The sequence below is a fragment of the Geotrypetes seraphini genome, chromosome 7 (assembly GCF_902459505.1).
Source record: "Geotrypetes seraphini chromosome 7, aGeoSer1.1, whole genome shotgun sequence".
Classification (NCBI taxonomy): domain Eukaryota; kingdom Metazoa; phylum Chordata; class Amphibia; order Gymnophiona; family Dermophiidae; genus Geotrypetes; species Geotrypetes seraphini.
In genome coordinates this window covers 62,039,861-62,052,023 of record NC_047090.1, presented here as the reverse complement: position 1 = coordinate 62,052,023, position 12,163 = coordinate 62,039,861, and the positions used below count along the sequence as shown (strand labels likewise).

General features: G+C 41.3%; 1 protein-coding gene across 4 annotated transcripts in view; it reads left to right on the top strand.

Moving 5' to 3' along the window:
* LOC117364188 (patatin-like phospholipase domain-containing protein 2) overlaps positions 1-12,163 on the top strand; it is an 88,621-nt gene extending 76,458 nt beyond the window's left edge. For 3 of the 4 annotated variants that reach the window (XM_033953158.1, XM_033953156.1, XM_033953155.1), the window contains 3 exons: positions 1,751-1,883; positions 6,328-6,444; positions 11,541-12,163. In XM_033953158.1, the coding sequence (XP_033809049.1) occupies positions 1,751-1,883; positions 6,328-6,444; positions 11,541-11,829 (539 nt within the window). In that variant the 3' untranslated portion in view covers positions 11,830-12,163. The remainder of the gene's footprint in view (positions 1-1,750; positions 1,884-6,327; positions 6,445-11,540) is intronic. The other variant, XM_033953157.1, reaches the window with a different exon arrangement.

Here is a 12,163-nt window from a genome sequence, read left to right as displayed (position 1 = left end):
ATACATTGATTTTCTTTAATACAATGTGCTCCCTTGGCTTGTCGCAAATCTTCGATCAGCCAATGCATATGAAAGGTTAGACCTCATATTTGTAGATCCATTACCATTGTCTCCCATGAGTCAGTCTACAGAGCTGAAAATGTTCCTTGGTCTGTCAACTACCTAGTTTCCTTCAGATGGACCTACAAAGTTCAAGTAAGGATTTTCTTTTCTGTTCCAGGCTGATTTAAAAAAAAATAAAAAATAGCCTGTGCTAGGCCTTGGTTATTTCCCTTTTTAATTTCAGGGATTTCCATATGTGAATGTATTCTGTTTGTCCCCTGAGGAAATAAAGTTACTCATGTGTAGCAATAGTGTTGGAGGACAGCACTCGTACTCATCCACCTCCCTCTAGGAATTGAATTTTTATGCACTGATCTGCGTGACGGTGGCAAATAGGAAGGCGCACACATACACAGTGGCATGTTTCAAGAGGCTTCTGGAAATTAAGCTAGAAGAAAGCATCTCTGTACTGAGCTCAGTTGATGACATCACTGATATAAAGGATATATGACCTCGGAGAACATCTGCTACAAGTTAGTAACTTCATTTCTCCATGTTAGGAATCATAATTTTTTTAAGTAAGGAAGTGATGGTCTGCAGAGGCTTTTGAACATTTTGAAAGGATCATACCAAGATGAGTAATTTCAGATAAGGGAAGAAGAGCCCCAGCCTCCAAAAGCTGTGCCACAGCAGGTGCTAAGAATTTCATGAAATCTCTGGATGCCAGAGAAATCTAGTACTGATGGTGTTTTTTCTTTTCTCTTGAAAGCAAACTTGGAGTAATGTCCAGTGGTAAGGATGACTAGGAATGTGGATGGTAGGCATCCTTTAAGTCCAGAGAAGCCAGCTAATCATTTTGGCAAAGGAAAGGCAGGATGGTAGTCAAAAGGTATATCCTTTTACGTAGATAAAGTAGATTCTCAGAGTTCAGTATGGGTCAACATCATGAATTTTATTTTTTAGCCAATAAGAACATAGGAGTTAGAAGCCCTGGGCCCCCCTCTCCTGCAAAGGAACCTCATTGATATGCCTTGCTCATTCATGCTTGTTTCTCTTCCAAGGTGGGGAAGGTGAGAGTAAGAGAGCTTGTGACCTGTTATCGTGGATTAGTTGGAGAAAATTGATACAAAAATCTTTACACACTCTGGCACCCAGTGGTCCACAGTGAGAAATTGCCAAAAACACTGAAACTGGATATATAATTCTGCCCCCCTTCTCTGGCTAGTTGGCAAAAACTGGGGATTTCTATATTGAATGAATATAATAATGACTAAAATTTCAAGATATTATCTGATGCGATGGAAAAGCCTCTATAGAACCTGCAACAATGCATGTTTATCACAAATATTTTGACCCTGTTTTATAGTGTTTTGATAAGGTGGTTCTATTTTTCATCCACTTTCAATTATTATTTTTTTTTTATCATATCTTTCAAATTCCCAAGTGGAAAAATTTGTATATCATAATGCATTACTAAACAGTTGGTGTTATGGCCTAGTTAAGTCACTGCTCTGGAATTCTGTAAAGCCATCATTCACTAGGGGAAAAATATTGGTATGGATTTTCCTTGTACAATATCCACCACAATTAGTATCTATTTTTAAACCACTAATCTACTTTTTGTGGCCATAGGACTTTTTTGAAAGATGTTTGCATGTAACTGACCATGTATCTTAAAGCAGTATTTATGTATAATTTTGTTCTCCAGCACTGCAAGAAGCTTGTAAGGAGAAGGAAGGACTTTACTCTCAGCTTTGTAACATTTTACCTATGCGTGTGGTGTCCTATATGATGATGCCCTATACACTTCCTGTAGAATCCGCATATTCTTTGGCTTTGAGGTGAGATTATTTTTTTTCCTTAAGTCCATCATTAGAGTTCTTAGATACGACAGTCTGAAAATACTTCATGTTTATGTTCTCTAGTGTCACACAAAATTTTTTCAATAAAAATATTAAATTTATTTATTTTTATTTTTTTAAGGAATATATTAGACTAGTATAGAGAGCCTTAGGATTATATTATATGCTTTATTTAGTGTTTGTTTCTTAGATAATCTTAGGGTTATATTATATTCTTTAGCAGGTAGTGAAATATAAACAGTTCTCCTATTGTTCTAAGTAGAATAATTGACAATAAATTAAGACTAAGTAAAAAAATGAGCTAGGGGTGGGCCTGCCAGAAACTTTAATGCTGAGCCTCTACAACCTCTCTCTTACATCCAGGCTTACTGAGGGTTAGGTACTAGGCCAGCATTCCTCCCCTCAAGGGTCACCTGTGGTGTCTGATCTCTTAAGAAAGTTCTCGGAGGCCACTTTCATTTAAATATATACCGTATTTTTTGCTTCATAAGATGCACTTTTTTCCACCCAAAAGTGGGTGGAAATAAGTGTGCGTCTTATGGAGTGAATACCCCTCCCCCCCCGTACCTTTTTGTATTCCTGACGGTCCAGCGCTGTATTGGCAGGTGCTCCTGCTCTTCCCTTACTGGACAGCTGCAGCGAGAGGCAGAGCGGCGAACAAGGTAGGTGTGCCTGCCTGGTTCTGCACCGCTGCCAGTACAAACGTGTTTTTGAGTATTTTTTTTACTTTATAAGCTTCTTACTACACAGAATTCGCCCATATTTTATTTTGCTCCTAATTATCTACAACCATCCATTCACACTTTCTCTGGAATGAAAGGCATGCTACTTACTAGTGGTTTGTCCCCATCGCACACACTCCGGGCTGCAAGGGTCGCTGTCTCCATTGTTCGCGATGCTTTGTCGACACTTTCGGGGTTTTCAGTGTGGCAGGTGGTCTCACCCCTTTCATTTCTCTTCCCGGCAATGGGTTCCGAGGTTGCTCAGCTATCGGAGGCCTCCGACTTTGCTGCCAAGAAACACAAAAGCCAGTGGCGGAAGGACCCCGTACTTTAACCATCTGATCGGTAAAACTCTCCTTTCTTGGAAAGTAGAGCGTTCAGTTCAGATAGTGGCTGGTGGGCAGTAGATGGATCAAATGTTAATAAACAAAACTGGGTCGGAATCAAGATGGCGTCGGAGTGAGTCGCGCTATTAAGTGGCTCCTGCTCTGCTCGGCATTTTCTCTCAATTTTTCAACTTTTTCTTATAGAATTTACCTGCTATGCCCAAGCGCAGGGGTAAGCAGAGGAGTGTGCTTCCTGCCTCCTCTTCCACTTCACTGACTTGGCAAGCGGCAATAACATCTTATGTTGTCCCAGTTGCAGAGGGCGCATCCGCAGACCGAGGAGGGCAGACCTCGGTCCTGGAAAGCGACGTTTCGCTTAGCCCCTTTGGGCCCGGAGTTCCTCCGCGTCCCGGGATGATGTCGGGGACGCCCTCAGACGCACAGGAAGCGCCGGAATTGATGTCTCCGGCGGCGCTGCAGGTCTCACCCCTGACCCCGGATGGAAACCACAGCTTGCTGACTTCCTTACAGTCAGCATCGGAAACCGGAGGACCTGAAAGTCAGCGGGAAGCGGGGAAGGTGGAGATGGATCCTATGGTGGAGTCCCCCGGAATAGCTACCCCCGCTCCCCTGATTAAACCAGCGGTGATCGACATGGAGGCTTTATGGAGCGCTATGGAGACTTTACATAAGGTATGCTCCCAAATTGTACTTTCCACACAAAATACTAATAGTAAATTTAAAACTTTTGAAGAGAAACTCCAGCAACAGTCTCTTAGAATGGACAAATTGGAGAAATCTGTGGCAGATGGGAAGATTACTACTAATTTACAACTTAAGGATAAAGTTTTACTTGCTAGGAAAATTGAAAATTTGGAAAATGTTAATAGGAACTTGAATTTGAGACTTTTAAATTTTCCTGTTTCCAAGTTTCAATCTCCTAGGGATCTATTTCATTCCTTTTTGAACACTGTTTTGAAATTTCCTGAAAATAACATGCCACCATTACAAAAGATATATTACCTAAATTTACCAAAGGAGGATAAAAATAAAGGGAACGTCATACCGGGAGAATTGGATCTCACTGGTATGCTGGAGACATCGCAAGAAGATTTATTGCCTAGAGCCACTTTATTGGTAACTTTTGTCTTTCTTCAAGATAAAGAAGCAATTCTTCGTCTATTCTATAGGACTGAAAAGGTGGAATTTCATGGATTCAAAATTTCTATATTTCCTGATGTATCTAGGTGGACACAAGCCAGACGTAAGAAGTTCTTGGCTTGTCGTCAGTCTGTTTTGAGTTTAGGGGCAACTTTTCAATTACGTTTCCCCTGTAAATGTTGCATCACTTATCAGAGTAATAGATATATTTTTTATGAACCCGATCAACTGCAGTTTTTTCTTGAAGGTAAAGTAACCACAAGAATTCCAGATACCTCCATGGAATCACCCAGCAGGCCATTAGTTAAATAACTCCAACTGCACTCTGTTATTTGTATTGTATTAATTTAGTTTATTTCTTGAAACCAACTACCCTTGGAAGTGATTTCAGATTGTGGACTTTACTCATAGTTACTATGTGGCATTATTTTATAATTAATATTTGTTTTTCTTATTGGATTGTTATATTTCCTTCAAGTACTGATTGACATGTTAAATTGTAAAAGTATAAATAATAAATTTAAAAAAAATAAATAAACAAAACTGAATTCATAAAAACCACGTGCTTGTTTTTTATGGGAGTTAGTAGTCAAGCGGGCCATTCCAGGATGCCAGTTTACTTTAATAGGTCAGCGAGCATATGAAGTAGCGAAGGCAGAGGATGCCTGCTTCCCCAACGCCTTGGTTGTTTCATTTACTGTTTACTGTAGTGCACTTCTGTAGTAGATATATCACAGTGCCTAAGATGGAAGTTTTAGTAATAACAAATAGAAATCTGGAGTGGTGGGTAGCTGATCATAACAAAGGACAATTGTCCCTGAATGTTCATACAGCCCGGAGGAGGAATATTGCTCAGTTTTATAAATAGTTTAGCAAAGCATGAGAACACATTAGATACTGCATCAGAAATAGACGGGCATTGCATTCTTCTGTTATTATCATAAATAAATCTGATACACAAAGCCTTTACTGAAAGAAATAGGTATGAAGAACTGGTGTGACATCATGACAGGACTAAAACTTAGAGTGGGCAAATACTCGTGAGAATTGACGGCAGCCATTCAGGCAGCGGCGCGGGACCAGGCAGGCATGCGAAAAGCTTGTACATACCTTGTTCACCGTTCTGCCTCTCGCTGCCACAGCCATCCAGCAAGCGAAGAGCAGGAAAGCCTGTTGACACAGCACTGGACTGCCGGGAGTACAAAAAGGTACCGGGGGACCCTGCCTGCCTGCCCTCTCCCTGCTAGGCCTGCCTGCCCTGTGCCCTGTCTGCCTTGTCCTGGCCTACCACTAGACCTTCAGAGGGGGGGGCAAGGAGTGTGGAGTTGGGTGCAGAGCCAGGCAGGGAATATTTGGTTCAGAATAGGGTTTCTGGTTTTCCTCCTCTAAATATAGGGTGCATCTTATGGTCAGGTGCATCTTATGGATTGAAATATACAGTATATATAGAACTAAATTTAGTAAATGGAACTCAAATTTGGACACCAGAGAAAATTCATGCCAAGCGCTGTTCCAGAAAAGGCACTCCAAGTTGGGCACTGTTTACTGAATTAGGGCATAGTGGAATCTGCTGTTACTCCTTTTTGGTTCCATTCTCAAATTACGAACTTGCTAGAATAGCATCTAGCAAGATGCATGCACAAATCCAAATTGTTTCCAATTAATGACAATAATTGATTGCTAGCACCCAGGTAATAGGCTCGTTACTCAAATCACATGTGTAAATTGGGTATCTTATATTGAATTTGGGGAATAATGTAGTTTTATAAAACTGAAAGGTTTTCTTTTGAAAATAAAATTGAAATGTGAAATTTCAAAGTTTGTTTTTTTAATTTCCTATTTTCATTTGAAATAAATGTACATTTCTTCTGATAGCTTGGGCCCATACAATTTTCTGTCCCAATTGGCTGAACAATAAATTTAATTATGGTCTGTGATGCTGCATTGGCATATGTTTTTAACACTGACCTGATCTTTACTCCTATTAGATTTTTTTTTAAATAAAAGTATAGCCAAATGGCAAGATCTTTCTGGATCTTTCAGATTTGTTTCCTACTCTTCCTGTCATGCTTTATGGTAAAGCAAAAGTTGATTTTTGAATTATGAGGATCTCCTAAAAAATGTCTCTCCTCTTTCCATTGCCCATGTAAAATTAATGATTGGTTGCATAGTACAAATTCTTGCTCTTTTTTTTTTTTTTTTGTAATGCTGTAGGTTAGTTGATTGGTTCCCCAATATACCTGATGATGTGTGTTGGATGCAAGAACAGATGCAAATAGTAGTAGGTGCTGTCTTTACACGAGCAAGAAAGAGGCTTAACTTTCCACAAAGGTAAGTGATAGATAGCTATAAAGACAAGTTTTTTGTGAAGAATTTTTATAGTACATAATGAAACATGTACAGTATGCTAAATATGAACATGTTAATACATTTAAAGCACTTGTTACAAAACAAGTGTATGTGGAATCCGCAATGGGACCCATTGCTTACCCTCCTGCCGACAGCGGCGGTGCACAGCAGCATGGCATGGTGGTTGCGTCCCCAGTCACTAGCCAGAGGCCTTCTGCTCCGGATTTTGGATTGGGTGACTGTCAAGGGACGCGAGTCTCTCCAGCTGGTGGGCAGTCTATATGTCTGATCAACCACTTGTGTTCTGAGGACGACCACCGGCCATGAACCAGAACAATCGCCTGGAACTAAGGGCAATTTTGTCTGGCCCTCTTGCATTTCCAGTGTCATCTCAATCATTGAGCAGTCGGAGTGTTCTCAGGCAATGCTACGGCAGTGGCTTACGTTAACCGGCAGGGGAGGATGAGGAGTCCCTATCTGAACGTGGAGGCCCAGTTGCTCTCTTGCTGGGCGGAAAGACATCTGGTTTCGCTGTCCGTGGCTCATGTGGCAGGTGTGGACAATGATCAGGTAGACTTTTTCAGTTGCCAGACACTGGATCCCAGAGAGTAGTCTCTCTTTCCGGGAGAGTGTTCGAGTGCATAGACCCTGGCGAACAAGAAGGCTGATGGGTTTTTCAGTTGTCATCGAGCCTGGCAGTGATGGCCTGGACATTCTGGTGCAGTCCTGGCCGCAGGAGGGTCTTCTTTATATCTTCCCTTCATAGCCCATGATAGGGCGTTTGCTGCGTCACATAGCAGAGCGCCCAGGGCCGGTGATCTTGATGGCTCCCAAGTGGCTGAGGCAATCTTGGTATGCTGACCTGGTGGGGCTGGGGGCTGCGATTGCCTTGTCACCCTCGGCTCCTCACATAGGGGCCAATCACTCTGCAGGACCTAGAACACTTTGGTCTTACCATGGCTCTTGAGTTTGTGGCCTTGACAGCCCAGGGCTATTCTGCGATGATAGCTTCACTGCTTCACATCAAACGGAAGTCCATGTGGCAGCCAATACGAAAGCTTGGCGGTACAACAGGCTTGGTGCACCAGCCATCAGGATGATCCTTCTTCTCCCTCGGTTCCTCAGGTGCTGAAGTTTCTGCCTAAAGGCCTGAAAAAGGGCCTTACAGTAGCTTCCCTATGGGTTCAGGTTTCCGGCCTGTCCTGCCTGGACCCTGTTGCCTTGAGGGGATCTTTGGGTGGCTCATCCGGACATAGTCCATTTTCTTTGGGGTGTAGTTTGTCTGAGGCCTCCTTTGCACCTCCCTTGTCCAACATGGAATCTGGTTCTCTGCTCCCTGGCTTGCCTGCCTTATGAGCCTCTGGAGCAGACTTCCTTGATTGATCTCACTATCAAGACAGTTTTCCTTGGCCCTAGAGGCATCTTTTTACCTCAAATTTCCTTGTAAATGTTTGGTTAAGTTGCAAGATATTGAGTATGCCTTTTGGGATCCTATACAACTACAACAATTTTTAGTAGCAAGAGAACAGAAATTAATTTTTGTTTCATCCAGCTGAGAATAAGAGGAGTAAATAAATTAATATCCCATTTAGTAAGGAAAGATTCAAGGTTGTTAGTATGAACTGAGAATTATTGTCCTTTAGTTTTCTTGATTTTATTTGATTAGAAATAGTAACATGTTCTCCCCGTTAATGTGGGCTTGAAAGGAATTATGTATGTATGATTTGATTATGTATTGTTTCTGTGTGATTTCCTTTTTTCCTTTGAAATTATTGGATATTGTAATGTATTCAAAATTATAAAAAAAAAAAAAAAAAAAAAAAGACAGTTTTCCTTGTGGTTGTCATTTCGGCTCAGTTTTAGAGCTCCAAGCTCTTTCTTATCAGGATCCTTTCTTGTGTATTACGGATACCAAAGTGCTCTTGCGTACGGTTCCTACCTTCCAAATGTGGTTTCTGTCTTCCATGTGAATCAGGAAGTTCGATTTGCAGGGCTGCTACGCGGTCCTTCTTGCACACCTTCACCAAGTTTTACAAGATTGATGTGGCAGCTAAGCGGGATGCTGCTGCTTTTGGTGCCTTGGTGTTAGCAGCAAGCTCATAAGTCCCATCCTGATGTTTTTGTGATTATTCTGTTGTATCCCACTGGTCCCGGAATAAAGGGATATTGTGCAAGAACGAAAGATTAGGTTCTTACTTTTGCTAATCTTATTTCTTGTAAATCCTCCCTTTATTATGGGAACCCACCCTATGTATGCCTGATTCGCTGATCACCTGCTTTGAAGTACTGGTAAGCTGAATTTACATTTCGGACCAGCCTTTAAGAGTGCTGTCTGACTGGATCTAGCACTAAATTTTTTTTGGGGGGGTCAGTCCCTGGTTTGCACCCCTTTCTGACAGTGCAGGCTGTGTCTCCCTATAGCACTGTATTTGTCGTTCACATTTCTAATGTTTCATAACCTGTTTTCTAGTTTTGATTGTTGCTGTTTTGCATATGTTAATATGAGCAGAATTGATTTGTTTGGCGGGGAGTTCCCCGTTTCCCCCTCTCTCTTGTTTATCTTTTGTAGATGTTTCTGGCTGCTTAAAGACTAACTGGGGTCCAAGGGGCATGCTCTAGGATATTGTAGCAGAGGGAAGAGTTGGGACTTCAATTGTCTGAAGTTTTCTACAGTGCCTGGCAGCTGAGGATGCATACAACCCACTGGTCCCAGAATAAAGGGAGGATTTACAAGAAAGAAGATTAGCAAAGATAAGAACCTAATCTTTTGTTCTAGTGCGACAAGACACTTTATTCCTGAACCTGTGGGTAATCAATCCCTTCTCACGAGAATTCTTATAGAGAGCCTCATTGGCATTCTTTTGCTCTGCCTCCCATCCCTCTGGACTGTCCTCCAATTCCTCGGTTGTCTCTGGAAGTGAGATGATAGAAGCTTGTTTTTCTGTTTGTTTTCATTTTTCAATTAAATTTGATTTATTTATTTTTTTGCTGACCGTTTGCGAGGCTTTTCAGTGCTGCAGAGGATCTCAATCTTGGGCATCTCTGGCTATGGGAGAGTGTTGACTCTGATGTTGAGGGTCTACTTTCAAGGGGCAGACTGTTTTGCAGTGCACCCACTTAGACAGCATGCACTAAACGTTCAGGGGCTTAGAGACTGTTCCCTTGGGAGCAAGGCTTGCCTCTAGTTCATCCACAGTGGGCTTGAGTGCAGGCTGAGTGACTCTATGGTGGTTTTTCCAGGATTGGGAAGACTGCTTTCCTCACCACCTCCCCATTTGCGTTTGTGGGATCTGATGGAGTTCATGTCTTCGACCAGTTTGTTGGGCCTGAGAGGCAGCCTGAAGACACAAGCAGTCCGAATTCCAGACTTGAGGCAGAAGTTCTCCCTGTAAGCAGTTTGCAGCTTCAGCACATGCATCTCCCAACACATAGCATGATATAGTGAGTAAAAGGCTGACAGTCTGAAAAACAAAATTGGGAGTGGGGTGGGGCAGGTGGTGTTCTGAAGCTAGTTAGGTTCCCCCATCTCTAAAATCCCAAAATCACTAATTTCAGAGCCAGTTTAGCTCCCTGGGCCATTTTTGGTGCTAAAATTGCTGCTGTAGCGGCCATTTGGGATTTCATGATTTGAAAATAAAAGCCTCTATTTGCCTCAAAACACCAGGCCAGGATACCTTGGATTTATGCCAGATTTGTGATGGACGGCTGTCTGAAGATTGTCCGTGTCCCACAGGCTGCACAGCGCCTGAAAGGGGGAGAACACTGGCTTAGCCTCCTCTACTCCCTCGAGGGGTGTCAAGTTACCAGATGGTGCAAGGGCCAGGAATAAAGGCCAGGTATGAGCCGGGGAGCAGTTCAAGTGCATCCCTGGCAAAGCACAGCCATGGTGTTGCCGCAAAACCCCAGAAAGGAGCTCGTAAGCATCCGCAGGGGCCATATGAATGTCCAGAATTTTTACTGTCAAAAATGACAAAGACTAGGGGATACTCAATGAAATTACAGGGAAATACTTTTAAAACCAATAGGAAGAAATATTTTTTCACACATAGAATTGTTAAGCTCTAGAACACATCGCCAGAGGTTGTGGTAGAGTGGATAGCGTAGCTGGTTTTAAGAAAGGTTTGGACAATTTCCTGGAGGAAAAGTCCATAGTCTGTTTATTGAGAAAGATATGGTGGAAGCCACTGCTTGCCCTGGATCAGTAGTATGGAATGTTGCTACCATTTGGGGTTTTTGTAGATACTAGTGACCTGGATTGGCTACCATGAGGATGGACTATTGAGCTAGATGTACCATTGGTCTGACCCAGTAAGGCTATTATGTTCTTATAATCTACTGTTCTATAATTTGGGAAAGAGAAGTGAATAGTGTTTTTTTTTCTTGCTACTTTTGTGTTTCTATTTAAAATGGAACAAACTCCTACTAGGGCTATGGTTCATGATTCTTTATTTTGCAAATACCTGGGGTTTTCCTCTCTTAACTCTTGATTGTAGGTACTTTGGCTGGCTTAGAATTATGCACTCTTGAACCAGCCAGCAGGTGTTAATGGAACAGTCCCACATGCTTAATGTTATGGAAGAATTTTTCCTGCTCTGGTGAGCTCATGTGGTAAACATTTGACAGGGAACCAATAAAAAAAAACTGAAGGAGAAATGACTGCTATATAATAAATTGTGGTGGCAAAGATTTGATTTAAATTTTGAGGGTGTAAAGCATAAAAAAATCAGACTTGGAGAAGCAGTACTGAAAAATATTCTTCATCTAAGAATGAGATTAGAAAGAATATTACAGATATCTTAGCACATGGGTAGTATATATGTGGGGTTGGGGTAGGGTTGGGGAGGGGATTGTATATCATATGGTTTAGGAATATTGATAAAAAGGGGGGTATTTATTTTTTCATATAAGAATATTTGATTGTAAATACAAGTGATATATGAAAATTGTTTTTATTATGTTTAATGCACTTGTTGTATGATTAAAAAATGAATAAAGATTTACAAAAAAAAAAGAAAGAATATTACATGTCAACTTTAGCTGATATATCATTTTGATCCTTCTTTTTTTTTCTTTTGCAGAAAATCAAGCAAATTATCATTAAGGAAATGTCTGAGCCTGCCACCCAACCTTCAATTGTACTCCCGTTTCTTGAGATGTAAAAATTACACCTGTTCTTCTGTGGACATGGAAAGTTGGTTCTGGGAAACCCCATACTCTGACACTTCTGGAAAGCAAACAGTTAGTCAAAACCAAATTTCAGAGGCTGCTTCTGAACAAATTTGCCTTGTAAATTCTGATGATTCTGGTATAGAGATGAATTTCTCTAGTGAGGATTTTGATTCTTCTTCAGAAGTATCTGCAAGTTAAACCAGAAGACTTGCTCCAAAAGTGTGGCCTTCAGGAAACTTCAGCTGCAAGAACATTGCATCTTCAGAACTTTTTTGACATAACTGGAGATCATTTGTTTACAATTCCCCAAAGAAGTCACTGTTAGAAGCCATACCCAAAGAAGTCACTGTTAGAAGCCATAAAAAAATTAAACTGCACCCGGTGTTAAAGAAAGTCAAGTAGATTCCAATTTGTAGAGCACTACAGAGCCATTTATTCCTTAGTATTTCCTTCTTACAAAAATCTATTCATTTTAGTGTAAGTAAAAATGTCAAGAGGCAGCAAAATATTAAATGTATTTTTAATCTGGTTA